Below are 27,216 nucleotides of genomic sequence, written 5' to 3' on the forward strand. Positions count from 1 at the left end.
CTACACGTTCTCAAACTAATATAACGATACCACACGGGGGGGTAGAACGTTCACTATATTGCCTCAAACGAGGATAATCACGAAACTGGACTGATCGATAGCGACAATTATGAAATGCTACACATTCATGTGCGCGTTTCGCTCATGAAAATGAACTCGGAATCATTTTCAACTGAATTATACTGCTGTCGTTTCGCCAGACTCATGCACTTGCCATGTAAATCTTTTCTTTCCCATTATATACAGGATGCTCCGTAGAGAGAACAATTCATTCAATGTATCAACAGTAATCTAAATTGGATAAAAACTAATCATTTGGAAGAAATAAATTCAAACGAATAATATCGTTGATTTTGATCGAAATGCTCTCGTTCCAGTAATACCGCTCTCTTTCATATCCGCAATATCTTTTGAAATATATGTATATATAGTTGATGCGAGTAGTAGAGAGAACATCCTGTATACGTCTGGCCTTGTCGTTGATGGAAACAGTTCTCAATAATATTTTACGACACAGTGACGTAAGTACAAGAAGCCGGGAGTTATATTCAAGGACGCGGAAAGGAGTATCCCTTTTTAAGAGAGATACTCTAGACAGACGCGATACTTTCTCATTTCTACCCCCGATTGTGGTAAATCATCAGACGTTATGTAGATGTGGCAGGCATGTGGATACCGATATTGTCCTCCGTGTCGCTCACGAGCGAATCCTCGGCGTCGGTCAGGTCCTCAAAAGGGAAATTGCAGCTCGAAGAGATCAGGCCTATCGAAAGAACACAGAGAGAAAGGAGAAGGATTGTTATCGTCACGATAATTTCGCGCTGTGCGCGATTTACTAACGGTTTCACGGATGATAAGGTGCTCTTTATCATCAACGCCGCTGGAGGAAGACCGACCTGGCTGCGGCTGTTAAGTTGCCGTTGTATTTATTTAGGGAACTCTCGCGCGGATCAAAGGAGACAGATTCATTGGCCTTAAGCCGATCAACACAATTCAATCAAGACAATTCTCTGGTGGTGTGTGTGTGCGTCTATTGGTATGTAAAATGTCGAGCTTGGCATATCTCCGCGACGTTTGTATAAGTTTACTTGTATTGTACGGTAAATCTGCGTATGATCCTGTTAGTACAAAATCTGTATAGAGACTATCGAACAGCTTGCTTTAATTCGTTCGTTTTATAATCTTACGTAAAATGTACGACAAATCTCGGATTAATCGCCTATATTTCCAACGATTTTGTGGTGATCATCCTAGCGTTCGAAAAACATATGAAAAATAGATATCACACTTATAGATGCACAATTATCATTCTTAATTTTTATTTCAATAAGACACAAAAATTATCACAAAAATTTAAATTCTCATTCTCATACATGTTCTGAATTTCGCTTCAGACATACGTATTGCTGAAGACAATATCAGCGAAGCCCAATAAGAACTGTTGTATACAATCCGAGAATGACATTCTTCAACAAATTTGTAAACCAGACACATCCGAGAAAAAAATAAGTGTGCATATACATATTAAAATATTAAATAATATATTACTTAATATGTTAATACGTCAAATATATATATTAGCCAAGTCATATATATATTAATGAGTTAGCCAAGTCAAAGTGAATATTCGAACTCGTAAAGCAAGCAAGCAAGCGGTGGCAGCTTCTAGAGTACAGTGACGTGATAGTGATAAAGGAGTACACGGAATGGGTGAAAATGTAGCATAATACAATATGTGTGGATGTGATAGGTGTGTACGTGTAATATATATATATATGTATATATATATATATATATTTATGTGGCGTGATGAGACAAGGCTCCTGCGGAAGTAATGATTAAAGGTTAGATCAGGCTTACCCTCGCTGTCGGCCTTCAAGTAGAGCTGCCCCTTTGGGCTCAGACACTGCCGATACTCGGTCGTGTAACATGCTGTATTCATTCAAACCAAATTTCACGTTATCAAGGTATAATCAGACGACGTGTTTTTCTCGCGCTGTCGCTGCATAATGCAATCCGCGGAAAACTCTCATCGATATACTTGCGCTTATTTTTTCGCATTACTCTCTACATGCACGATATCGCGCGCGAATTCAAGTCACAAAGAGTCGAGCGAATGAAACATTAGCTATATGTGAGAAATAAGCATGATGGAGCGTTAAGGGAGAGACGTCGCGCAGCAACGTTATGCGTATTTAATCATGCTGTCGGAAACTTTTTGTTTAAGTCGATTCGTAATCCCAGCGCGGCGAGCGTAGTCTTGTTTTGCGAAACTCGTATATAAAAAGTTGCGCGTCCCAGTTTACACGACGGTTTTCCAGTCAATCTCCGGCCTATGTATTTGGAACGCCATCGGTTTACTCTCACAGAATGCCAAATTAGTTTCGAACTGGGAAGATCAGAGACGACAGCCGTGGGAGTTGGAGGAGAGATTAATATCTGACTTGGTATAATATCGTAACGTCTTAGCGGAACGAATGGGCAATTAACCCCGACAAAAGTTCTTATCGGTATTGAATTCTATTATCGATCGGCGGGAACCACTTTATTCTGCGCCTCGTCATATAAAAGTGTATACAGTGTTACGTGTCATACTATATTAGTGACAAACGTTATCATTATATTGTTTTTATGGCAATATTTCGGTGTTAAGTTCTTTAAATACAAATGAGAATAGCAATACTGTTATTTTATCGTTATTTATTCATTCATTGTGTTGTTCTATGTCCTTTTTGATAATGCCATGCTATTATTAACCCTCTAACTTCGATTAAATGTTAACCCTGATTAAATATTAAGTATAAAATAAGTAGAACGAAAGTAAGAAATCAACGGATAACGTGTGTTCTATCAACAGCTCTTAACGGCGATACGATGTAACGCGATGCTGGTGCTATTATAAAATCGATAATGCGATTCCAATATCGATTGTCAGCATTAACATAACGTAATTATGCAGGATGGCGAAAGATGATTTCCTAATTTTCTTCATAATTGAAAACGCTTCTTTAATATCGCATGGCTACTAATGAAATAAATCACTTGGAGACGCACGACAACAATAATTGCGCTGATCACGCAAAGGAAGTCTAAAATTAGTCCAAGACGTAGCAGTACAGTCTAGAATATCTACAAGTGTCGCTAACAACAAGAGCATCTACAAATGGAACCATGCGATATCGAAGCAGCGAAAGATTATAAAAAAAAATGCATAGACATCAATCGATTACGGCTGATCAGAGAAGAGAGCATCACGATCGTCAATAGGGAAGAAATCCGATAAAAGCTGTTGCATTGTGCACATTGAACACCGAGAAATTTTTTGAATGTGATTTGCCAATCATCGACCAAGCCAGCCAATAATCGCAGAGTAGGGCATTCAAAAGAGAGACGATACAAAAACACCGAGTGTCTTTGAAGTGACGCTTGATGAGAGCCAGGAACACATTGTATCGGTACGAAAAAAAGGAAAAAGAATAGAAAAAAGATAAAAATTTGAATTACAAACTCTGAGGAGGCAATATTCAATGCACTTTTTATAGATTTTTTTGCCCTCATTCGACCGTTAATATTACTATCGCACTGCGTTGTGAGGGTTATTAAGTCAGATCTTAATTGGAAATGATGTCGTACATTGTAACATGTAAAAAGAACTTTCCCCAGGAGATAATAATTATAATTTATTCCACAAAAACTTAATCAACCTTGAGTCAAAGATGCGTTGACACACATCCCCGGCAATAATGCCATATATCTGGGGATATGTTTTGCCTTTTGCCACTGAATATTTGAAAACTCTTTATAGTGCTATAAATGAAAAAGAAGCAGCACAGTTAAATGACACTCGTTTGAATTAGTCATAATGAATTCGGTTGAATACCAACAGGTCGGCAATATAAAATTAACTTCTTAGACAGAGACATGTAAACCCCTTCAATGATAAATGTAGATATAAATAGATAATTAAAGCGTAAATGACTTTACAAAATCTACCACTTTCTCTCGTAATAAAATAAAATCAACGATATCCTGTATCAATAAATTTTTTTAACACTTTGGTGTAATAATATTGGATTTTTGGACTAACGATGTTCTCGTTGTGAGATAGCCTTGATCTTTTATAGTCCACTAGCCTTCAAAAAATATTAATGCGAAAGAGATCGCTACGCGAAAATAGGTTAAGCGTATATAAATTGTATAACGCTTATAAATAATAATTTAGTTGGAATGTATGCATAATGCAATCACTTAACTTGAATTAAAGGTATTATTCCAAAATTATATATTATTTATACATATTTAATTTTACACATAAAAGCTTTTTCAACATAAAAAAATAAAACTTTATAAAGGTACTGAATAGAAATGTATTATTATATTTAAAAAACTTTCTATATAATATAAAAAGTTAATAAATTATCACAAATACATATATGATTAAACAGTTTAATCATAAATTTGTGGATCCTAAATGTATTTTCATGTTTAAGGAACGTGTCGAATAATTTGCTGTGACGCAAAATTCATTGTATGTACATACACTTGTATATACATGAGCTTAACTCGATTAACGTTAAAAAAGTTTAAATAATTAATGTAAAATTAATGTATCATCTGATGACGTATTTCACTTCGTGTATACCAGCAAAATAGACATAAATACCTAGATATATAGAGTCTCGATAATATAGATGTATGAGCATTGAATAGTGCCTCTCAGCCAGTTTGCAGATGGAATAAGCGTATAATTATATTACGCGTAAATATAATTTACGTCAGCGCACATTTTGCTAAATATAAGTAGTATTGGCGCCAGGTCAGGTGAAATTTTAGAGAAGATTTATTTTTAAATTTATATTTTCTTATAAAATATCACAATTTACATATACACAATTTACACAGCATTTAAATATACATATATATTGTGATATTTGTAAAAAGTTCTATTAAGTAAAATTTTGTTATATTATGAATGATTGTAGAAAAGCCATCGTATTGCTGTCTATGAAAGCTATTAATCACGAGGCAATAAAGTTATGAATATTTCGAGATGTAATCTCCCTATTCATCGTTCTTAATAACGTCAATGTTGTCCTATTTTCGCTTCTCGCCTAGCGCCGACACCACTTAAAAATATTATGAAAAATTTAGTAATTTTAATGCTGTCGCGCTAAAAGCAGCACGACGTCAGCTCTCGTGAACTATGTCACGGAATAGAAGGAAATATAAAGTGTTTGGGGCATTTGCATAGCCCAAGTAAATTCTCTTTTACGTCTCGACGATTTTATACTTCAGTTCAAGTGACGTTTCAAGTGATGTTTTTGTTACCATGACTTGATCGATATGTCTTTTCAACATATTGGAATAACAAAAAAATCTCTCGAAATAATATTTTTTGTCGATGAGATATTTTGAGCAAACTAATTCAAAATGTACAAGCAAACTTTGCGAAAATTAATTTTACAAAGTTGACTTTCTTCAACTATGACAGTAATAATGTTATATACCTTACTCATGTTATTTTCATTAATATAAAAATATTTTATTATAATAAGTAAGACATGCAAGTATTTCTCAAGCATCTAGAAAATTCTACTCTACGTAAGAAATTACAGATTTGATATTTTTATAAAAAATGAAGAGATTTTCAGATGCAATCAATATTTTCAAGCAGTTTAAATTTAATTAAATTTCGATATGACAATTAATATTTATTGAAAAAATAGAAATAAAAAAAAACGGATAAAAAATTAATTTATAAAAATTAAAAATTATTATTTTATCAAAACTGTATTGTAATTATTTTGTAATCGCGTTCAATATCTTAAACATTAAACTCAATATTTTCGAAATTAATTTTCAACATTAAAACTTTACTTACAACTTTTTTCCGAATTTTTTTTATTTAACTAAATTTAAAAGGTACGTATATTTAATAGACGCTGGCTTAAAGCCATTTTTCAAACTAATAGAGTTATTTTTATATGATAATGGTCGTATATGTCACGTATATAGAACTTTGTTGGAAGTTGATAGAGAATCATTAATAATGGAGGTCGGGCATCCCAGAGCTGAGGTCGCACGACTTTCGATGTGAATCTCTACGCCATGTAAAATAGATCGCGTAAAGAAAACATAAGTGAATTAGAAGAAGGTATGAACATACCAACGCCATTAGATTGCGAGGTCGGGAGTTGCACGGCAACGCCGAAACCGCGCAGCTTCACCGGGGCGGAATTTTCCTTGCCAGCCAGGAGGGCGCACTGCGGCTTCAGGTCACGATGAATAATGTCATTCTCATGGCAGTAACGCAATGCTTCGAGGATCTGTCGCATGTAGTGACTGCAAAAGAAAATGCAGTTTTCTTAGGTACCGGCGTTAACACCATACCTCTCCCTGAACACGTCACGAAAGTACGCCCTCAGCCGAGAACAATAGCGAAGGCCGCACGGGAGAAGCATTTGAGCGTGAGAGAGAACCAGTTCTTTTTGAGAATTTAAATACAGCGATTAAGGCATGCCTCGTTACAGCATGTAGTGATTTTATGACACGAAGTTTTAATAAATTCATTCAATAAATAAAGAGCCAAGATACTAGATAATATACATACAAATCCAAATTTCAAATTTATTTATGTTATAAACAAGTAAACGTAATAAACTATATTAACAATGTTATTTTTAATTGTATTTGTGAGTTATTAAATAAAACCACATCAAACGGAAGGATCAAAATCATGTTACTTAAATTTAATTAATAGATAAATATACGTTTTGGAGTAACATTCTTCATGCAGTTGTATACGGTATAAAACCCTTTCTAACTGACTCTTGACATTATCACTAGTATTTTTTACAAAGTATGCAAAAAGGAAATACGGTCTAAAATAAAAACAAGATATTGATGGCACAGTGTACTGCCAGAAGACGATGCAAAATATGAAATACTGCACAGACAAAAACAAGGCAGTTATTTACTACACTATGTTCATTGTAATTTTACCATATCAATCAAAGACTTTGAGATCGATCTTTTGAGCGCGTTGTAATGTAAGATATCTATATGCAGTGAATATATAACGTTTGTGAATCTGATATGTAATATTAATATAAAGTCTTTGATTCTGAGAAATTTGAACAACAAAAAAGCATGTTTTTCAGACAAAAGAAAGTAAAGATTTGAAAAGGATGATTTATATCTGAGCCTGGGGGAATATATAGATATAAAATATCTATACGTTTAAATATAGAAAATATATATGTATAGATATTTCCTAAGTATATTTAAACATGTGAAAACGGTTTAAAATGTATATATTCCTCTTATGATCAGGTATTATTTCGTGTGTAATTTATATCATCGAGATTACATATCATATCTAATCCTGGGGGAATACATAGGTATTTGCTAAGTACTTAAACGCATGAAAATGATTTGCAATGTATATCTTTCTTTTATAATCAGATATCATTTAGTAGTTTCTATCAGAGATACTATATTAAACATGACTTATTATCTAATAATTCTTCATAGTGTCAAAAATATAAGACATATTTGTGAACAGTTTTAATAGGATCCTCTCGAGGTGAAGACTAATATTTAGTAGTTTCTATCAGAGATACTATATTAAACATGACTTATTATCTAATAATTCTTCAGTGTCAAAAATATAAGACATATTTGTGAACAGTTTTAATAGGATCCTCTCGAGGTGAAGACTACTGTTATTTCAAGCGTGACATGAACGAGTATAGCGAATGTAATGGATCGCAGTCAAGGATTTATCGAGACAGAGATTTATTACGCTCCAGGGAGACTCGAGAGAGAGAATCCGTTTGCATTATATCGAGTGTAACATACAAAAGGTAATCACGTTTCAGTACTCCAAGTTCCAAGTGACTCGATGAAAACAATTAATTTATCAAATTTCTTTCATCTTGAAGGTATCGCCTTAACAAGATTAATAAACAGATTAAAGTAATTTTCATCGTATAGGAGCACCATATTAAATCTAGATGTTATTATGCGGTAATTGTATTTCAATGAGAACAATACTCTACAAATCTTTCAGATATTTTTTACATGTCTGAATTGTTTTGAAAAAATATGAGTAATAAAAGATAAATTTAATATAGCCACTATTGGCTGAAGCTCCTGGAAATTTTAGGACGGAACAATACAGAATATTATGTATTCATGCGACATAATGCCAGCGTATCGTACTACATCCAAAGTAAACGATGTCTTAGCTTTAGCGGATAATGTTTAAATGGATATACTGTCTGCTGTGGATTCGCGACGTTCGCACAGTGTGCTCATTGCGCGATGATAGATATAATGAATTTCTTACCTTGCAACTGCTTCACTGTATACGAATCCAGCAGTTGCTCGTCTTACGACCTCGAAGCATAAATCAGAGCCGTCCATACTGAAAAAGAAATGGAATATTGAAATAGGAATATCCGGTGATGCGGTAAATGGATCCGTTTTAATTTGAATATTTTTCTTGTTCTTTGATTCCTATTTGTTTTAATTATTCATGAATCATTTTTAAATTATTTAATTGATACTTATTTATCTGCATGTATATCGATTATGATCAAATATAACATAACATTCACAACGCTTAATTAATTCACATAAAATTATTGATTAAAATGATATTTGTATATCTAATCGTGTCATATTGATAATGTTGTCATTGAATAAGAATTTTTTATGACATAAATAATATCCCATTAAACTAAAGGAAATAACGAAGTGTGGTTGAGTGTCATATTATTTAAATAGTCTCGTTAAAAACGCCTTGAGCACCGAGTCTATTAAAAACCATAGCTATCTTATCCGATAGCGTAGATTATTTCGAGAGCACCTCGGATGTGTGTATCCAATTATAGCGAACTATAGTAGAACGTTATAATAGATAGCAAACAACTAAATGGAAAACGTGCTTTTCCTGAGTAAAGATAGAGCCGTTAAGGAAACGTCATGCACGTATTTATTTTGCCGAGTCTCTCATTTTCGAACGTAATGCTTTCCCATTTCATATGTTACAAGCATAACGTTTCATTAGCCTGAAGGTAGTAATTACGAGGTAGTAAGTAGGAAAATGAGAGAGTAGACTTGTTGGCATATAAAGGACGAGATTGACGCCTTTCGAAAAGTTGCATTTCTAAAAAAAGACTCGTTGAAAGTTCATGATTGAAAGAATATAACTATAATAGTTTATATAGTTATTTTTTACAGTTTTAATTTTGTAAGACTAGAGGTTACTGTATCTAAATTTATTATTAGATAAAATATTGTAATTAGATAAATGTTGCACATTAAGTAGAATAAGTTTGTTTCTATCAATTTGTTTTTGTCAAATTACAATTAAATTTGTTGATGAGCTAAATAAAGAAATATGTTTCTCAAAATATAAAATATATACGTTTTTGCATACTTACTATTCAAATACCATGTATAGCATGCCCTCGGAGCTGTAAGTTTCGAGGAGTTCCACAATATGTGGATGTTTCAACATATGGCATATTGTAGCTTCTCGTTTCAAATCTAAAACATATGAAACGTAGATTTAACGCAGCAGGTGGCTTTCACGCATTATACATCATGGAGATTAAAATCACTGACTAAACATGGTTCAAATTGTTTTAAACAAATTTTGCTTTACTAGAGAGATTCTTAACGCAATCCATTTTGTTACGAAAATGTCAAAAACTTTGAGATTTTTAAAGATTTATAACAAGAAATAATGTCAAAAAATTTTTTAATAAAAACATACTTTATTTGTAAAATGCATACACGTGTGTGTATTATCATAAACTAAAATTTCAGTATTGTCAACTTATACAAGAAATTAATATTATTATACAAATTATATTACTTTACGCGAATGTATAAAATTATGTAAATTTTCTATCATAATCTATTTATATCGAAAAATTTAAAGAAAATAAATACTTTGTATATAGATGCCTATAAAATCAGAATAGATAATTTTAATCTTATTCTAGTTAAACGAAACTATAGATACTGAATCTGGATTGAATGTGAAAAAACTTCGTTTCCCAGTTTTTATTAGTCAATTTCGATGCCGTATCTGCATTCAACTGCAATGAAATCTGTAGTCAAAGTTACGAATAACAAAACTAAAATCGACTGCAACGGAATAGCTTATATCTTTTAGTCGTATAAAAAAAAATTTTACCATAAAAAAAATAAAAAACTATTTGCAATAATTTTAAACAAAGACTTATTTAATAACATTAAAACATTTAGTGTGCGAACTTGTAAAACAACATAAAAATTATTTAACAAATTACATGTTTTAAATAATTTAATACATTTCTCTAAAAGTAAGTTAATTAATTTCAAATTAGTAAATTATAAAATTTTGACGCATATAAATGTAAAGAACAACGAAATTCATCAATGAATCTTCCATTGATAAATTGTTCGATTAATAAAAACAGCAATATGAACTCTTGCAAAACTTATCACTAAATTATACATGCAGCTATTTTACAACTTCGTAATTAAATATCTTTGCAACTAAGTACTAAATTAAAATCTCATTAATATAAACTTCATCTAAAACTAAAGAATAAAATTGTACTTTCTATTTGCAAATTAGTTCGGTAATACGGTTTAATTTCTAATTAAAAAATTTTTAGATATTGTTAGTAAATATAATTTAGCAAAAAATGTAATATCAAATAATTAAAATATTTAAATATTTAATCTTAACTTTGATCAAGTAATATGTATGATGGAAATGAGAAAGAAAGTAATCATAAAAAAAGAGGGAAAAAAATGACAACAAAGAGTGAACAAGAAAACTAATATTTTACGACATCTAGCGAAATGAAACATCTTGCTTCATACGCAAAATTATGTTTCACGAATAGGAACGAAATATTATACTCTGTTCGCATATGTTTCCGAATATTTCCACGTGAAGTCCATATAATCCCGAAGAGATTCCATATGGTACCTTAAATGAACATCTGTTTCATTATTAATATACATATGATGCATTTATGGGAGATGTTTTTAGTCTCTTTTTTCTGATTTATTGCAGTAATGCTATAGGGAATTTAGAAATTACATGAAAAATATCGTTCCAGAGTCGTTTTCTCTGCTCAGCTATGGCCTATCTGTTAGTGAGCTCATAGTATGTTCACACCTGGTTCACCAGTTTCCTGCTATCAGCAAAAATTAAATATTACTCTCATTTCCGGAAAAAAGGCGCTTTATTAGAAAAAACTGGTTTTTAAACAATGCATTCTCCTCGTATATTTCATTTAGACCTGTCGACGTTGGGTTAAATCCCCGAAAAATGTGCGCGGCGACAATGGTCCGCCTTTCCATTCAATTGCACAATGGCGTTTGCGTCGATTCACAACTCGAACCTATGTTTAGTCAGTCGGTAGCATTGGGGAAAGCAGCGTATGTTGTCAGTAGGTGGACGGATAGGGAAGTATAGCCTTGCTTCGAAAACACGATAGAAATTAATGGAAGGGTATTTACAAATCGATAGGAATGGTCTCCCCTTTATTTGGATAAACTTGAATGTATAAAACAGTTCAATACATGAGAGACTATTTTGTGTAATGGACTCTTTGTGTAATGGAGAAATAACTCAGTAAAATTTAAATCGATTTATTTGTTTCTGTGTGTGTGTGTGTGTGTGTGTGTGTGTGTGTCCGAATATTACAAGAATTATAAAATATATAAAAGCAATGTTACTAATTAAAGCATTTTCAAATTAAAATGTGCCAAATTAAAGCACCTCAATATTGATCGCAGATTACAAAAGTCATGTATCTCAAAATGACCTCTTAATGTTATAAAAATATCTATACTCTTGTTTCTCGAAAATATTTTATCTGATATTTTAAAGTTTCGGAGAGATATTTTATTAAATATATTTATCAACTTCAATTGACTGCTCGATGTTTAAATGTACATTATACATAATGCATGAAAAATCTGCGCTTTTTATTAAACTGCTCAAACGTGAGAAACTCGAAATCGGGAAGAAACACCTCCGGATATTTCTTTATCTTCTTTGTGTGTGTACCTACGTCATTCTTATACAATATGTATACTCACCCGCAGTACTGAGCCCAGGACTAGAGGTGAATTTCGCCACATCAACGATTTTTACGGCAAAAATTTGCCCGGTGTGACGGTGAATGCATTTCCGAACGACGCTGAATGGTCCTCTGCAACAATGCGGGCGTCAACAATAATAATTATACTCGCAGCATGGTTGTTGAGTACGAATTATGCACATTGTCTGATGACTAGGAAATCGGATAAAAAGCTTACTCCAATAAACGCAAACTACTAAATACCTAATATTTAATACCTGCAAAATATACTTGAAAAGAGTAATGGATTTTATTAGAAAAAGTTTTCTATACGTTTTCAATTTTTCGTAATGCCGCGCATAATTAAGTAATAGAGACCTTAGTTCTTTAAATAGTTAGTTTAAATTTTAATTTACTCTTTCGTTTACAAAATATAATTGCAGAATCGACTAAAATTAAAATATAGATATAAAAATAAAATATTATAAATACAAGTATAAGTATAAAATAACTGTAAAAATTATGTATTTGGATATTAACAAATTTCAACGAATGTTGAAGTTTAAGGACATTTTGTAAAATGAAGTTCCGGTATTAAAGGATTAATATCTTGAGATTTCTTTGACATCACTTTATAGACCAAGGTTACGTCCTTCTGGTGACCTAACGCCATTTTTAAATGTCGCGTGCGCTGTGACTCTCCATTTTTCTTACGCATGCATATACTAATTTTGCATCTGCACATTTTATATCTACATGTAAATTTTACAGGGCTTTTTACATTAATATAAGAAAATCTAGAAAAGAGGGAAATGTCAATATAATCAATAAGGTCATAGTTCGTTGAAATATTGAAATCTCGTAAGATCAGAAAATGGTAAAATGTTTTAGTAATAATTCTAATATAAATTCATAATTTTGATGTAATAAGATATTTGTAGTATTAATAAATATAAAATTTTTCGTTGCTAAATATAAAACGCTTTTATATTTTAAATCCATTGTACTTACTTTCCTTATAATATGTGAAACAAACAATAACAAACAATATTCCAATAAAGTATAATTATTTCTTAAAAGCATTGATAGCTACACTGTTAAAAAAAATAGCTGACAGCCGCTATCTTTACCGATTTATTTCTTTTCATAGATTTGATATAAAAATAAATTAATATCGTGACAAATGCCAATAGCTTAAAATAAAAACATTCAATATCAATTCTAATAGATTAGAAGCAACAAGAACGAAATATTTCATGTTTATATTTAAAATATCTGGATGTTTATTTTTAAATCATAAACACATAGCAACACACAGTATATACACAGAGTAAAACACATTCTACACACACAGGAAAACACACGCACACACACATACACGGTTATTGATAGATCAAATTTCCAGATATTGATGTTGTATACTGTTGGATATATAGTACCATATAAAGAAGATAATCTATCTGAGACAGGCGTCTGTGTGTGCATGAGTAGGGCATATGATCAGTTCTGTATTTAAGGGTTAAACTCGATAGCGGTCTCGGTTATCCATCGAATGATAACCACGCATGCATTCATGGAATTCGTGAAAACCCACAATGGAGAATGTCGTGCGTATAGCATTTCACACAAGCATCTATCCTTGCGGTTTGCATGATAATGATGCACCATCATATCTAACTTACATAAATTGTTCCAATAGTGAAATAAATCGCACAAAATCTCGTTTGTGTTTTGTTTATACTTGCATAGTAATACGCTTCGTTTATTTTGAAACGCCGTAAGTACTTTCAATTTTCTTTCTGTATTATTTTTGTTTCGATGTTCAAATAGCTACATTATTTTTTATTAGATACGTAATCGGTCGATATAAATGGGCTATTATTTTCAGACGTCTATGTAACTACAATATTTAAAGACTAGCGATTTGTTCATAAAATGTAAGAGTATAATTTTTAGATTATAAGTGAAAATTAGACCAATAAAAATAAATCAAATAAAAATCCTATTTTTGGTCGAAGCAATTTTGATGCTTGGTAATGTGTATACATATACTTTAATACATTTTTCAGTTCTGTAAAACTCGCCAATTCAATTTGTCAGGCTTAAAACGCACTCATAAACTGAAGCTAAAAATAATATCGCAAATTACATTGATTGTTAATTTAATAATAATGCTAATATATATATTGCTAATAAGCATCTTAAAATATTACAAAGGACTTATTGCCGAAAATAGAATCTCAGCCTGGATTTTCTTTATTTTGTACAGTTTTATCAATTCGATTATCAAGCCATATAGAGATATTTGTTATTGAAATAATAACTAGCTGGCAATAACTAGTCAATTATTAATTATTGAAGCAATAATTAGTGTAATTAATATTTTTTTAATTTCATAATTCTTTAAAATTAAATCGCCAGAATTTAGCACGTCATAAATTAATTTTTTATTTTGTAAATTTATTTCATTATTATCAAACTATTAATATAATAACTTTTCTATTAATATTATATTAATATTTTAAATATTCTGTATGTTTTCATAATAATAAATCGTAATATATAATATATAATACCGGACACATTTAATAAAAATGTTATAATCAATAATTTAACGAATAATTGAAATGTTATTTATAATAAAAATTATAAAATAAATAAAAATAAATTATTGTATATGTCTGAAATCATTTATTTATGTTCGATCGATAGCGTGAATGTATTGTATTTATTATTCTTTTAGATATTTAATGTAGTGATGTATTTACATATAATAATAGATAGAAAGTAAGAAATTGATAAAGTTCCCACTCAAAGTCATAAAAATTAAATATTTATGTTCAGCTATAAACTGTTTTTAACGTAAGATGAAATAATATCATATAAATTTTTCATTTTGTATTTGCATGTTTATATATTCATATCTTTTTTAATAAAGATTATATTATTATGGATGTATATCGTGCATTTAAAAAGCTTTCAACTTATTGCATTTTTTTTATACAATCTCAAGATAAAATAAACAACGTAATGCAGTCTTTTAAAAACATGCTTATGTAAATTCTATACACATACATGTATAGGTCGTCATCTACGATATATACTCGCGAACGAGTTACTAAATACATCATCCTCCGTTTTTCGTTGTTAAAAGCTCTCTTGCAAGACGGCTCTTGAGTGCCTTAAGGCCTTCATAAAGCAATTCGCACGAAAGCGTAATCCGCCTTTTATGAAAAGCTATTGACTTCTCGTGTCAGTTTCCAGAAGAGGTCAAACATTACTGCGACCTAAATTCAAAATCAATTTTCCGCTTGAAAAGGAATTCATATGCGAGATTTCTTTTTTTTTTATTTCTACATACATGTATTTAGACAGATATGCCATATATGACTTCATATTCTTAAGAATTCTTTTAATAATCTGTATAATGAAGTAAACACAAATGACGAATTGAGTTGCGTCGTCAAAAATTTTACAAAAATTTTATCAAATATCTTCTTAATTAAGTTAATTCGATATTATATATAAAAATAAAACTTCATTCAAAGAGCGTTCATAGGTACAGATTACTAGTGTACTAGTTCCCACCGTATCATCAAATATGACTCTATTTAACCTTCTGGTCATTGTAAATTAAACTTCAAATCGATCGTAATTGAACTTTGGCTTTTGTCGTTAACAAGTTACATTGAAGGGTAGACATCACTGATACAAGCGTTCAAGTTTCATGCAGAATTCTGCTTTTCAAAACGGTCATTACGACATCAAATCGATATACGCTTAAATTGTTAAGTAAATCTGCTAGGATAGCATGTTGTTCACACTAAAGTATAACTTAACCGAACATAACATCATTGAATATAATTAAAATGTTGCATTCAAATTGCTAATTTATAATCTATAAGTTCATTAATCAAGAAATTTGTACGTTGTGCAATCAAGTATGTGCGACTTATACATACTGTGAAATAAAATATTGGAAATAAAAAATATGTTATATCAATATTTTTCCTTTATATCTTTAACTGTTTTTTTATAATTGATTTATTTCGAGAAATAAATATTTATCTCTCTCATTGTCAATAAGATTTTTATATAGCATAGTCATAAAGTAAGCGCATACATTTTATACATTAGATTAGTAACTTTACCGGATATATAGATGTGTAATAATGCCACGTCTTATAATCCATTTTGTAATTATATATGACTACTTTTCTACGATATCTTTTACTTGAAATAAGTCGCGAACATTAATATATTATAAGAGGTTTTTAAACATTCGGTTAATAAACAAGCTTTTCTCTTCGAGGAATTTCAGATCTACCGTAATTGGACACTTGTTTATGGATGCAGAAGCTGCATTCGATACCGAACTACATCATGAAGATATACGTTTGCTCGACATTAACATTCTATCTCTATACCTCGTTCATTTTCGCGGTATTGGAGGCACGTAGACGTAATAGCTATGCCCAACTACAAGGAAAAGAGAGGGATGGGAAATTGAAACCACTAAATAGGATTGTTAGTGAAAGTCAGGAATAAATAACGTTTCCAGAGCTAGAACAGAAGCATTCAGAAAGGTTCGTTTAACCCGCTGAAATACTCCCTTTTATGTCGACAATCCTCATCAGACTATTTAGTCGCTCTTACTCCATACACAATTTCTCTGTAGTTACTCTTATCAACACGTACAAATCATATATGCTACGGCTAACCGAAACGCAGTATATAAATACTGCAGTTACTCGTCTACCTCGATGGCTCTGTTAAACTTAAGCCGCGCCGTCGTGCAGATATTACGTGTTCTCTTCCTCTATATATTACCACTGCGAGTCATTTATTGCTTGTAGCTAGATTTTGCAATAGTAAAACTAATGATCAACGTTACGTATATTATTTATGATAATATAAATGCTGAATATTTTGAAACTTTAAAAATGGTTTTTAGTTGAATACACCATAAGTAAAGGGAGACATTTTTATATTCTTAAAAAGAGCTAACAATGTCATAATATATCATATATTCACATGCTATTGTAAATTTCAATATAGATTTGTAAAAATTAATCAATTTTTTATTTCTTTTACGTTAAAGCTTTATATGGCAAATCTCTTAAATTGTATGTCCCTCATGTAATGTGATCATCAGTATTTTTCGATCCTTCTTTCCAACTATTAGTTTAAAATTTATTACTTTTATAAATTTAAATATTTTATTCTTATCCCTTTTTTCGTTAAATTGGTATGATATGTAATAACTTTTTGTATAGAATATATTAAAACATTCAATGCGATGAGAAGCAATATGACAGTTAATTTCTATTACTTTCCATAATTTAAATATTTTATTCTTATCCCTTTTTTCGTTAAATTGGTATGATATGTAATAACTTTTTATATAGAATATATTAACACATTCAATGCGATGAGAAGCAATATGACAGTTAATTTCTATTACTTTCCATATTTTTTAATTTTGAAAAAAAAATTTACCAGATAAAACACTTTAGATTAGTAATTGTTATCTTGAATTTCAGTTGTTCAAAAATGTTTGTTTAATAATATGTTTAATAATATGAATAATATTGTCAGGGAAAAAGTTTCTTCGTATTTTTTAATTCAAAATTGTACATGCAATATCTTTGTCAAAAATGAATGAAATTTAAATTAAAAAAAAAAAGGGTTTTAAAGCTTGAAATCTCTGCTTTCGAAAGGCTACTATATTTTTTGAATTTCTGTGAATTTGGTAATTTTTACATTTAAAAAACTACGAGCTGAAAAAGATGAAAAATTTTCTTTTCACTTTGGGAGTCTCTCACGTGCCTAAAAAATTTACGAAAACTTTTGACCTATCGTGAAAGCTTGAAACTTTCCCTACAAAATCATTTATTTTTAATGTTCCTATGATTTTTTTGTTCCTGAATTATTTGCGAGTTAAGTAAAGGAGCATTCTGACTTTGATTGCTCATAACTCTGATAAAAATCATCATACCGCAATTTTAAAAACAAATTCTTAAAGCTGAAATTTTACTCTAGCGAATGATATAATTGTAACGAAAATTTTGCAACAAATGAAAAACTTTTGTAAAAAAAATTTTTTTAATATGAAGAAACTTTTTCCCCGAGCCAATATTATAACAATTAAAAAATATTAAACATTAGGTATCTAGTAGATTGCTTTTTGATATAATTTTTTCTTTTTTTTTCTCTTAACTCTTATTAAAATCGTATAAAATCTCAAGAAACTAAGTACGAAGAAAAGAAGATGATATTTTTATCATTATTCATACGCATGCATTGCTTCATGACAAATATTTCTTAAATTGACACAGATATTAATTTTTTTCCTACTTTTTATCCAAAAGTTTTATCTGGCATTCACATCTCAACAACGTCTTTATGGAAGGAAACGTGACTTGTAAGTTATCTTACAGGTCTACTGATAGTCAAATCAACATTTTGTTCAAGATTATCTCTTATTGATGTATATTATCTTTTACAGGAATTTATCATTAATCGACTAGTATAAAATAAACGAGAGTAACAAATGCGTTGTAGTTGACCATGTGCAATCATTCAAACATGTTGGTGGTCATTCCGTTTCTTGCGTGTCATATCATTTGGGCAATTGCTAGCCCAATTAGCACTGGTAAACCATCTGTTTATTTTACAATTTTATCGTCAAACGTTCACGAAATTGGTTTTATCGTCACATTAACGAACTTTAGGTATCAGCTGCACAATATCTGTACAGTACAAAATTGGCGATCTTAAGGAGCCTGAACCATTGCTCCTAAAACAGGTCGGCAAGAATGCGACCATCTGGTATCCGGATAACGATGATGGGACACTCAGGATATCCGCGGGTGACTCCATTTATCTGGCATGCCCAGGCAAAAATAATTACTTCCAAAACAGAAGTTGGGGCAAAGAGGTCGAAGCAGTTTGCATAAGAGATAAGGTGTTTGATGTGAAAGGCGTTCACCAGTATATCTCGTCTCTAGTTTGCAAATCTCATCCCGAGCACCATGCTGAATATACGAGCACGTCGCCTTGCTTCGGCAGACACAGCCCTATTGAGATTGGTTTCAACGTGAACGGCATCTTCATCCGCACTATTGAATTATGCCGCGACGAGAAGACATATATGACGTACTACACGAAGTTCATGATGACGAAAATGATCGAAAGTTATCAAAGGGGCTATCCCAGGTGAGGTCTTGCAATAACTGATCGAGTCTTTATTCAGTTTTTCCTTTTGTAAGATCTTTGAATGAAATAATTGTTCAAATTTTAAGAAAAGTTGAAACAAATTAAATATATATATAAATATATAAATTAAATATATAAATAGTTTAATTTCAAATTAATAACACAGTTGAAAAATTTGTGTTAAATTTAACACATTTGACGTATCCCAAACGGTCCACTCAAATTTTTGTGTTGATTTAACATAAGATGAATATATTAGAAAGTAACACAATTATTGCATTATATAAAAAAATTAACACAATAAATATATATAACATTGACATAATTTATAAACAAATTGTAAAAGAATATTTTTCAGTACAATTAACGTTTATGATATGTTAATATGTATTTTATTTATTTATCTTAGAATTAACGTTTTAAAACATTTTAGTTTTGTAATATTTGTCATTTACCCATAAATTGTGTTATTTGATACTAAGAAATGTTGAACATCAATTTAACACAAAATATTTAAATAGCATTACATGTTAAATTAACACTCAAATGTGTTAAAAATTTAACAAAAAATTTTAACAGACTTGAGTGGATTGTTTCCAATACAAATACAAAATGTTTTTTACTGTATACATTAATATTTATTAATATTTGGATAATCAGAAAAATCATCCATTTATCAATAGAATGATTATGTTTCCATACTTATATATATATATATATATATATATATATATATAATGTAATTTAATTTCTTCGTAAATTACAGCAGAATTGCGAAGCGTCGTTCAAAGGAATTTCTCTTGCATTAAATAAAAAAAATCATTTATACGACTGATTGTATGTTTCAGACCGCCCAAGTTCCTAGCGGGAAAATTTTATCCCAGAATAAATATAGACTATCTGTATAAATTCGAAACTCAGTTAGATATCTTCGGCAGAATCCTGAAGTCGACCAAGTTGGCTGAAGAACGATTGAAGAAATCGCTGCAATTTCTTTCCCGCGGACATATAGTAGCCAAAGCGGATTTCGTCTACGGCAGCCAGCAGAGGTCAACCTTTTGGTACTTGAATACCGCGCCTCAGTGGCAGACTTTTAACGCTGGTAATTGGAATTCCCTGGAGATCAGCGTCAGACGCTTCGCCGCCAGCCGCCGTTTGGATCTCGACGTTTACACGGGAGTGCACGGTCAGATGACCATGGAAGACATTCATAATAAACAGCAACCCGTATATCTCGCCGAAGGCGCAGTCATGTCTGTACCCAAGTTCTATTGGAAAGTCATCTACGATCCATTGAGCAAACGTGGTACGGCGTTTGTGGGTCTCAACGATCCGTTCATCACATTAGTCACAGACGACGTATATCTTTGCACAAATATCAGCGAAAGGATCAAATGGCTGAACTGGAGACCATGCAATATCACGTTAGGCATCTCTTATGCCTGCAGCGTCGCTGATCTACGAAAGGCGGTGCCCGCTGTGCCGTTGCTCGATGTGATTGATATTCTAATGTGACACGAGTGAATCACTTAGTTCCGTCTTTTATGTATGGCACATCAGTATTTCAAGAGGGTATCGATAACCGCAATAAATTATTTCTTATATAAGTTTAGATTTTTGCACAGAAGCCAAAGGTTTTACGATTAAATCAATAATAATAGATTAAGAGCATGAAAGCTAACGTTAGGTATTTCATGCGTAAACAATTTTATAAATTCATATTTTATAAAATAATAACAGATAGACGTTTCTAAATTTATATATGTATATGTATATATGTATGTGTATATGGATATATACTTATACTGAGAGAAATGTTTGATACGTAATAATACTAATAATCATTTATTTTGTTGATATGTGATGAACAAAAACTTTCTTACTTTTTCATTAAAAAATTGTGTTGTTTGTCAAAATTTGATTAGCACAACATAATTTTTTAATGAATATATATATCAACAAATAAATAGTTATATGATCAAAACATTCAATGTATATTTAGAATTAATTAAAAGTAGATCTGTTAAAATGATATAAATAAAAAGGCGAGAAGCTTGTATCATATGATAGAAACAAACACATTGCGATATTGTATTATTTATACAGTATAGAATAATATTTAATACCAAAGTTTTTTTAACCACACATCTCCATGAGTCAAAGTGTAACGATACTTCACTGAACATACTAAGCAGATACTTTATCTTCGATACGAGCGAGGTGTCGATAACAGGAAGGCAACATCCGTTCGTAACAGTTAATGCAGATGTTAGCAAGTTTTTGAATATGTTTTCGAAAATGTATTTATATTTAGATAATATTAATTGTATATTTATCCAGTTTTGTTTATTCAGCAATATTTTTTTATGATCGGCAAACAGTAATATTTATCAAAAAAATATTGAACAATATTGATAAACATATTCAATGTTATATAAATGAAAAGATATCGACATCCAATAAATTAATTTAGTTTTTAATAGAAAATCCAACCAAATCGGTGCGAAAAAAACTATATTGGTCCACAATGATCAGTTGACTAGATATTAAAACATATCAAAATGTTTTGAAAATTGTACAAATGAATTATTACGATGTAATATATAGACAAAAGTCAGTCACGCAGGAATTTTTATTGAAATAAATTTCTCTAAAGGCATTATTATCACGCTTTAAAACAAGAACCTTGTATGTTGACATATCACGCGTTTTGTGTAAATTCAAGACAAGCTAGTTTTATCTCCAAGACATAAAATAGAATTTATTTCAAAAGGTTAAAAATTTGAAGCGATTATCTGTGACACAATTTTACAGACTTGTTCCTCGCAGAAAAGATATTACTCACAAAGAGAATAGTGAGCACCTCGGTGAGCACATTTGAATAAGAGTTTTTTTCCTTGTGGATTTTTTCTTCAAATCAGAATTTCATTAGAATATTATGTTATTGAAAAATATTAAATATAATGTTTATCGAAAATATTTGTCCAAAATATTTGTAGAAAATCATTCCACAAATGCATATTTTATATATTTATATTCTGCGTTTATATCTATTTTGTATGTATATTATTAAAGTTGTTTTATTAATAATCACAGAAAATTGCTATCTCAATAATATATCTTTACGACGAATAAATAACGTATTAAATAAAAAAATCATTACCTTTTATTATTATATCTCAAAGAAAAGTTGCGATAATAAAAATGTTTTAAACTCTTAAATATCCAATATTTTTATAACAAGAAAAAAATAACAAAAAAAATAACGTACTTTATAAAATAAAAAAAATTTATTTCGAGATGGGTCGAATGACACATTTGTTTATTACAACAACCTCTATTATACATTGAAATAAAATACGATATTTGAGTACTAAATAAAGGCAAACACTTTTAAAATTCAAAGTAAAAATCAAACATAAAAGTAAAATACCAAATGTGCAGCAAATAAATTAAAAAAAAAACAAATTTTCATTTATTTTAAATCTCTATAAAAGCATATTTCAATATTCGTTAATGTATTTTTTTTTAATATGTGATATAAATGCCATTTTCCTTTCTGAATTATTTTCAAAATTAGATTCGCATAATTAAGTTCAAGGACAAATATTACGGTAAGAGTTTATTCTACCCTTTAAAGAACGCAAACACACGTAAGGCCTTTCGGGAGTTTGCGAACAAATAAAAAGTAGGGCGTGAATCGTAAAAGCAGAGCACGCCTTCTCGTATATCTCGCCTTGTACATGTCCGCATCGAGATTTAAAACCGTCGAAGCATTCTGGGGATTTCTCGGTGCTTTCGCTCTCCAGCGAAGCGATGGAGCACCGAGGTAAAAGTGTCGAAGGCTTCTGTTCGATAAGTCCGTTTCCATTTCCACAACAGCTCTCGATACAACTGATCCTTATTTATTATCTAATAATATCCATAAAGAAACAAATGTGCTACATTAATAATAATTCTATCTTCGTGTTTTTAGCTGTTTGTACATTTTTATTTAGCTTTGAAGTATTTTTTCTCTTTTACGAGGAATAATATACATTATTCGCATGATGATGCATATACTTAGAAACTCAATTGCAAAGCTTGCAGCAACTGCAAAATAATTAAATGTTGTGTACACAGTCTTTTATGGGTCCGTTACGTTCCACGAAAAAGTTGAAACATATTAAATATTTATTTAGCTGAGTGGAAATTCAATTATAAAAGTTGCGAAGTTGAAAACTTTAGAGGAGTTAAATTCGATGGCTACGAAATAAAATATATATATACGTATAATAATAAAAAATATCATTATCGTTCCAGGCGTATTACTTCGTAATATTTTAAATAGGGAACAAAATTTGTATAGCAATCGATTGAAAGGAACGACTTTTAAAGAACCATTTGTCCCAACTATAGCTTACACCATTTAAGTTCAATTGACGCAGAAAAGAGCGTCGGCTGTACGAATTCAATTAACTGTAACGAACGAAGAATGCGCCACTTCTCGATAACCTCATGCTGAATTTAATTGACGAGATCCACACATGTATGTAGGATGATCTCTTCAAACTGTCCCTATTGAAATGTTTCTGCACCAATTGTTACGCGACAAAGCGTTTCTACTTAATTACACAGTTGAAAATAGTAAGAAATTAATGTTATATGCAGTTGATCAATTTCCAATTTGTTTGACAACAAAAACAAATCATTATCGTATTTGATTAATATTTATGAGCTTTAATAATTTCATAATTTATTCATTTTTCGAAAAATAAATATTTTCCTGATCTATATTAAAAGATTAGCTATTTATTGTAGATTTTCTACCGATCGATCAATTTGTAAACACGGTTTAATTAACGAGTTTGGCATCTTCAATGGTTATAATAGAGATAGAATATGTGATGCTAATTTAACAGGATTTCGAGTTTATAAATGAATTATAACATCGTGTGTGACAATATCGTATGATTGATTATATCTCCATAAATAGCTTTCAGCAAAAATATTATTAACAGTGCGTGCCGAATAATATGTTAATTCTCAGTTTACGAGAAAATCTATCATTAGCATACAAGGACAGAACTTAAAATAGAATATATTGATAACATCAAGATAATGCATTAGACAAAAATTCGATATCTAACGTTATGCTGATAAAAGCATTAAAAAGTATGGCAAAGATCTTTTAATTCTGCAAAAATGTACGTTTAACCGACGATTTCTCTAATCTTTCTCTTTTTAATTATATTAAATCGCGGCATATATAAATGTTCCTCTTTCGAAAGAGGATGATATTTCACGTCACCCTCTCTCAAATATTGAATAATTTATAAAAGTCTATTAATACTAATTGACTTTTATAAAATTATTTAAATATAAAATAATTTATAAAAGATAATTAGTAGTAAATTACGCAATTTAAAGGAGTATTATAGTTAATTTATATGCATATATACATATATATATATACTTCAATATATTTATAAGGTGTCCGATTAATATCTAAAAATCTCATGCTGATTTTGAAGAATCACGAAATATATAAAAAAGAAAGAAATATAACATATAAATAAAAATAAATACAAATGAGTGAAAAATGCCATATACAAAAAGTAAACGAATGAAGATAATAAATTGCGTACCATTTATAGCAGCATTATAATTGTAAGTTATAAATAGTTTAGACGGGCAGAGAATAAATCTGAGTCATAAGTCGATGATCGTCGAATAACCTACGCCTTTGTGACAGATATTTTAGTCGCAGCTGATAGCGTATAGTATTTTGACATGAAGGTTAGCCAATTGAATGATAAATCAAGTATTGGCTTTCGATACAAACGAAATTGCGTTTCTGTTACAGCAATCTCTGCTTTTCAACTTATAGTCTTTCAGCAGATTAAATAAACCGTTTCGGCGAAATCGATCGTTCCTAACACAGCAGTATAATATGAGAACTACGCGTTAGAAGCTTCAATTAAATCTTCTTCGTGTAAATTTTCCGTTAATAAGAAATACGTCAACACGAATTCATTTTTGTATGTTAATAGTTACTGTATTTTTTGTGTAAAAAATTTAATTTTTGTTCGACATTAATATATGTTGGTTACAATAGTAAATAATGTATTTATGTTTGGTTCATTAATCGTTCAGAAAAATTTTCGTAAATAAATAAAAATTCCTTTGCAAAATTATGGCTATTTTCTTATTACTTTTTTTTATATCAATCTGGGGATATAATCTTTTTAAAACTTTTTCTTTTCTTTTAAAACTTCAACTTAGATTCCTGAACAGAAATGATAGATATTTATTTTACAATATATTAATCTTGAAAAAATCGAGGTTTTTCAAAATGTTTAAGCTTCAAATACTTTTTATTGGATCTTTTAATTTTTTTCTTTTTCGATCATCTATTTTTTCTGTTCGCTTTTATAAAAAGATATAATTTTTCAACACTTCTGCATGTTTTTTTCGGAGTCAGATGTAATCTTGATTTTTGAGCTAATTGGAAAAGTCAACCATGAACATGTAAAGCTCCAGATAATGATTTATCGACAGATAGACTTGACAGACAAATGGACTGTTGTCAATATGTCGAGTAAACCGTTTACCTTAAAAGAGATATAACGAGAACTCGTCAATATCTTATTAAAACAAGCCATCTAATTATTTACACATTTGAGTCTTATCTTTTTAGAATTTAAAAACACATTTTCTTATCTTTCGAAAGTGTAGGAATTTAGAAAACATTTGATTCTTATCCCTCTAGAATTTAAGGATTCTTTTCACAAACAAATCGATTCGAGTTAAAAAATTTTAATTTCACGATAAGGAGCAGACGTTTACGAAATCCATTAATATACTTAACGAGATATCGGTACATCATTCTCTGTATCGATTGACGGGTAACAAATTACGAGTATATAGAGCGTACCTATTTATTTTGCGGCACAGGCACAGGAATGAGCAGGAAAATGATACTGAATTTTATTCGGGCCCGTAAGCATGCGTGACGAGTCGGATTACCGGATGGAATTCGACGAAGGTGGAAACGGGAGGCAAACGGAAGGAACTTGCAGTACTTGCACACACGACGCCTGACTCGTCTTCCTCACTTGACTCTCGCATCTCCTTCCCCAATCTTACACATCGTTACCCACTCTCGTTCCGTGTCACACCGATGCGACGCGATGCGATCTTTGTGCGCGTATATGGGCATTATTTTCCCCGTTCGGCAGGTTACATTCGCGCAGCCGCGGGAAGAACGCATGCACGTACAAGACGCACGCGACCAACACGTTCAAAAGTAACCTCCGCCCACTGCCGTTCATCCAATCGCATCGCGCTTTCTCTCTCGCGCAGCACCTCCTTGCACCCTAACTCGCAGATTCTTGCGCTCTCTCTCTCTCATTCTCTCTCGCTCTCTCTTTCTCTTTCGCTCTCTCTCTCTCTCTCTCTCGCTCTCTCTCCCACATTCTCACCCTGCCTGGTGTGATTCTCGTTACTCACTTGCCGATAATCTCGCAGAGCTCGTAAACATCGTCGAAGAGAACCTCGTCGTCCGCCATAGTGACGACGAGGAAGAGGAGGAGGTCGAAGGAGTCGACCGAGCTAGGAACCTGCACGCGTCAGGTGACGCGTCGCGGTTACGTGAATGCGTGATAATTCGGAGCGCCTTTTATAAGTACGCGCCTTTTTCTGTCGCTCCGGTCGTAGTCGTTTCCTAACCAACAACGTCGTCGTCGTCGTCGTCGTCGTGATCGACGTCGTCGTTATCGTCGTCGTCGTCGTCGTCGTCGTCGTGGTCGTCGTCGTGGTCGTCGCCGCCGCCGTCGCCGTCGTCGACGTCTTCGTCGTCCTCGTCGTCGTTGTCGTTGTTGTCGTTGTATCCGTGTCGTGTGGAGTACACGCGGCGTGA

The 27,216-nt window shown here is 31.3% G+C and overlaps 2 protein-coding genes across 2 annotated transcripts; one reads left to right on the plus strand and one right to left on the minus strand.

Annotated features, from left to right (window-relative positions):
• Positions 1-647: 647 nt before the first annotated feature.
• LOC108765863 (peripheral plasma membrane protein CASK) lies at positions 648-27,088 on the minus strand. Its single transcript, XM_018514732.1, has 7 exons — positions 26,808-27,088; positions 12,118-12,230; positions 9,450-9,555; positions 8,351-8,428; positions 6,167-6,342; positions 1,861-1,932; positions 648-763 (listed from the first exon to the last, which is right to left on the minus strand). The coding sequence occupies exons 1-7, from the start codon at positions 26,864-26,866 to the stop codon at positions 648-650; spliced, it is 720 nt and encodes a 239-aa protein (XP_018370234.1). The 5' UTR covers positions 26,867-27,088.
• On the plus strand, positions 18,677-20,883 carry LOC108765892 (uncharacterized). Its single transcript, XM_018514769.1, has 3 exons — positions 18,677-18,753; positions 18,833-19,316; positions 20,165-20,883. Exons 1-3 carry the CDS (start codon positions 18,687-18,689, stop codon positions 20,829-20,831), a joined length of 1,218 nt encoding a protein of 405 aa, XP_018370271.1. The 5' UTR covers positions 18,677-18,686; the 3' UTR covers positions 20,832-20,883.
• Positions 27,089-27,216: the final 128 nt, after the last annotated feature.

This window comes from Trachymyrmex cornetzi, unplaced genomic scaffold (genome assembly GCF_001594075.2).
Source record: "Trachymyrmex cornetzi isolate Tcor2-1 unplaced genomic scaffold, Tcor1.1 scaffold56, whole genome shotgun sequence".
NCBI lineage: Eukaryota > Metazoa > Arthropoda > Insecta > Hymenoptera > Formicidae > Trachymyrmex > Trachymyrmex cornetzi.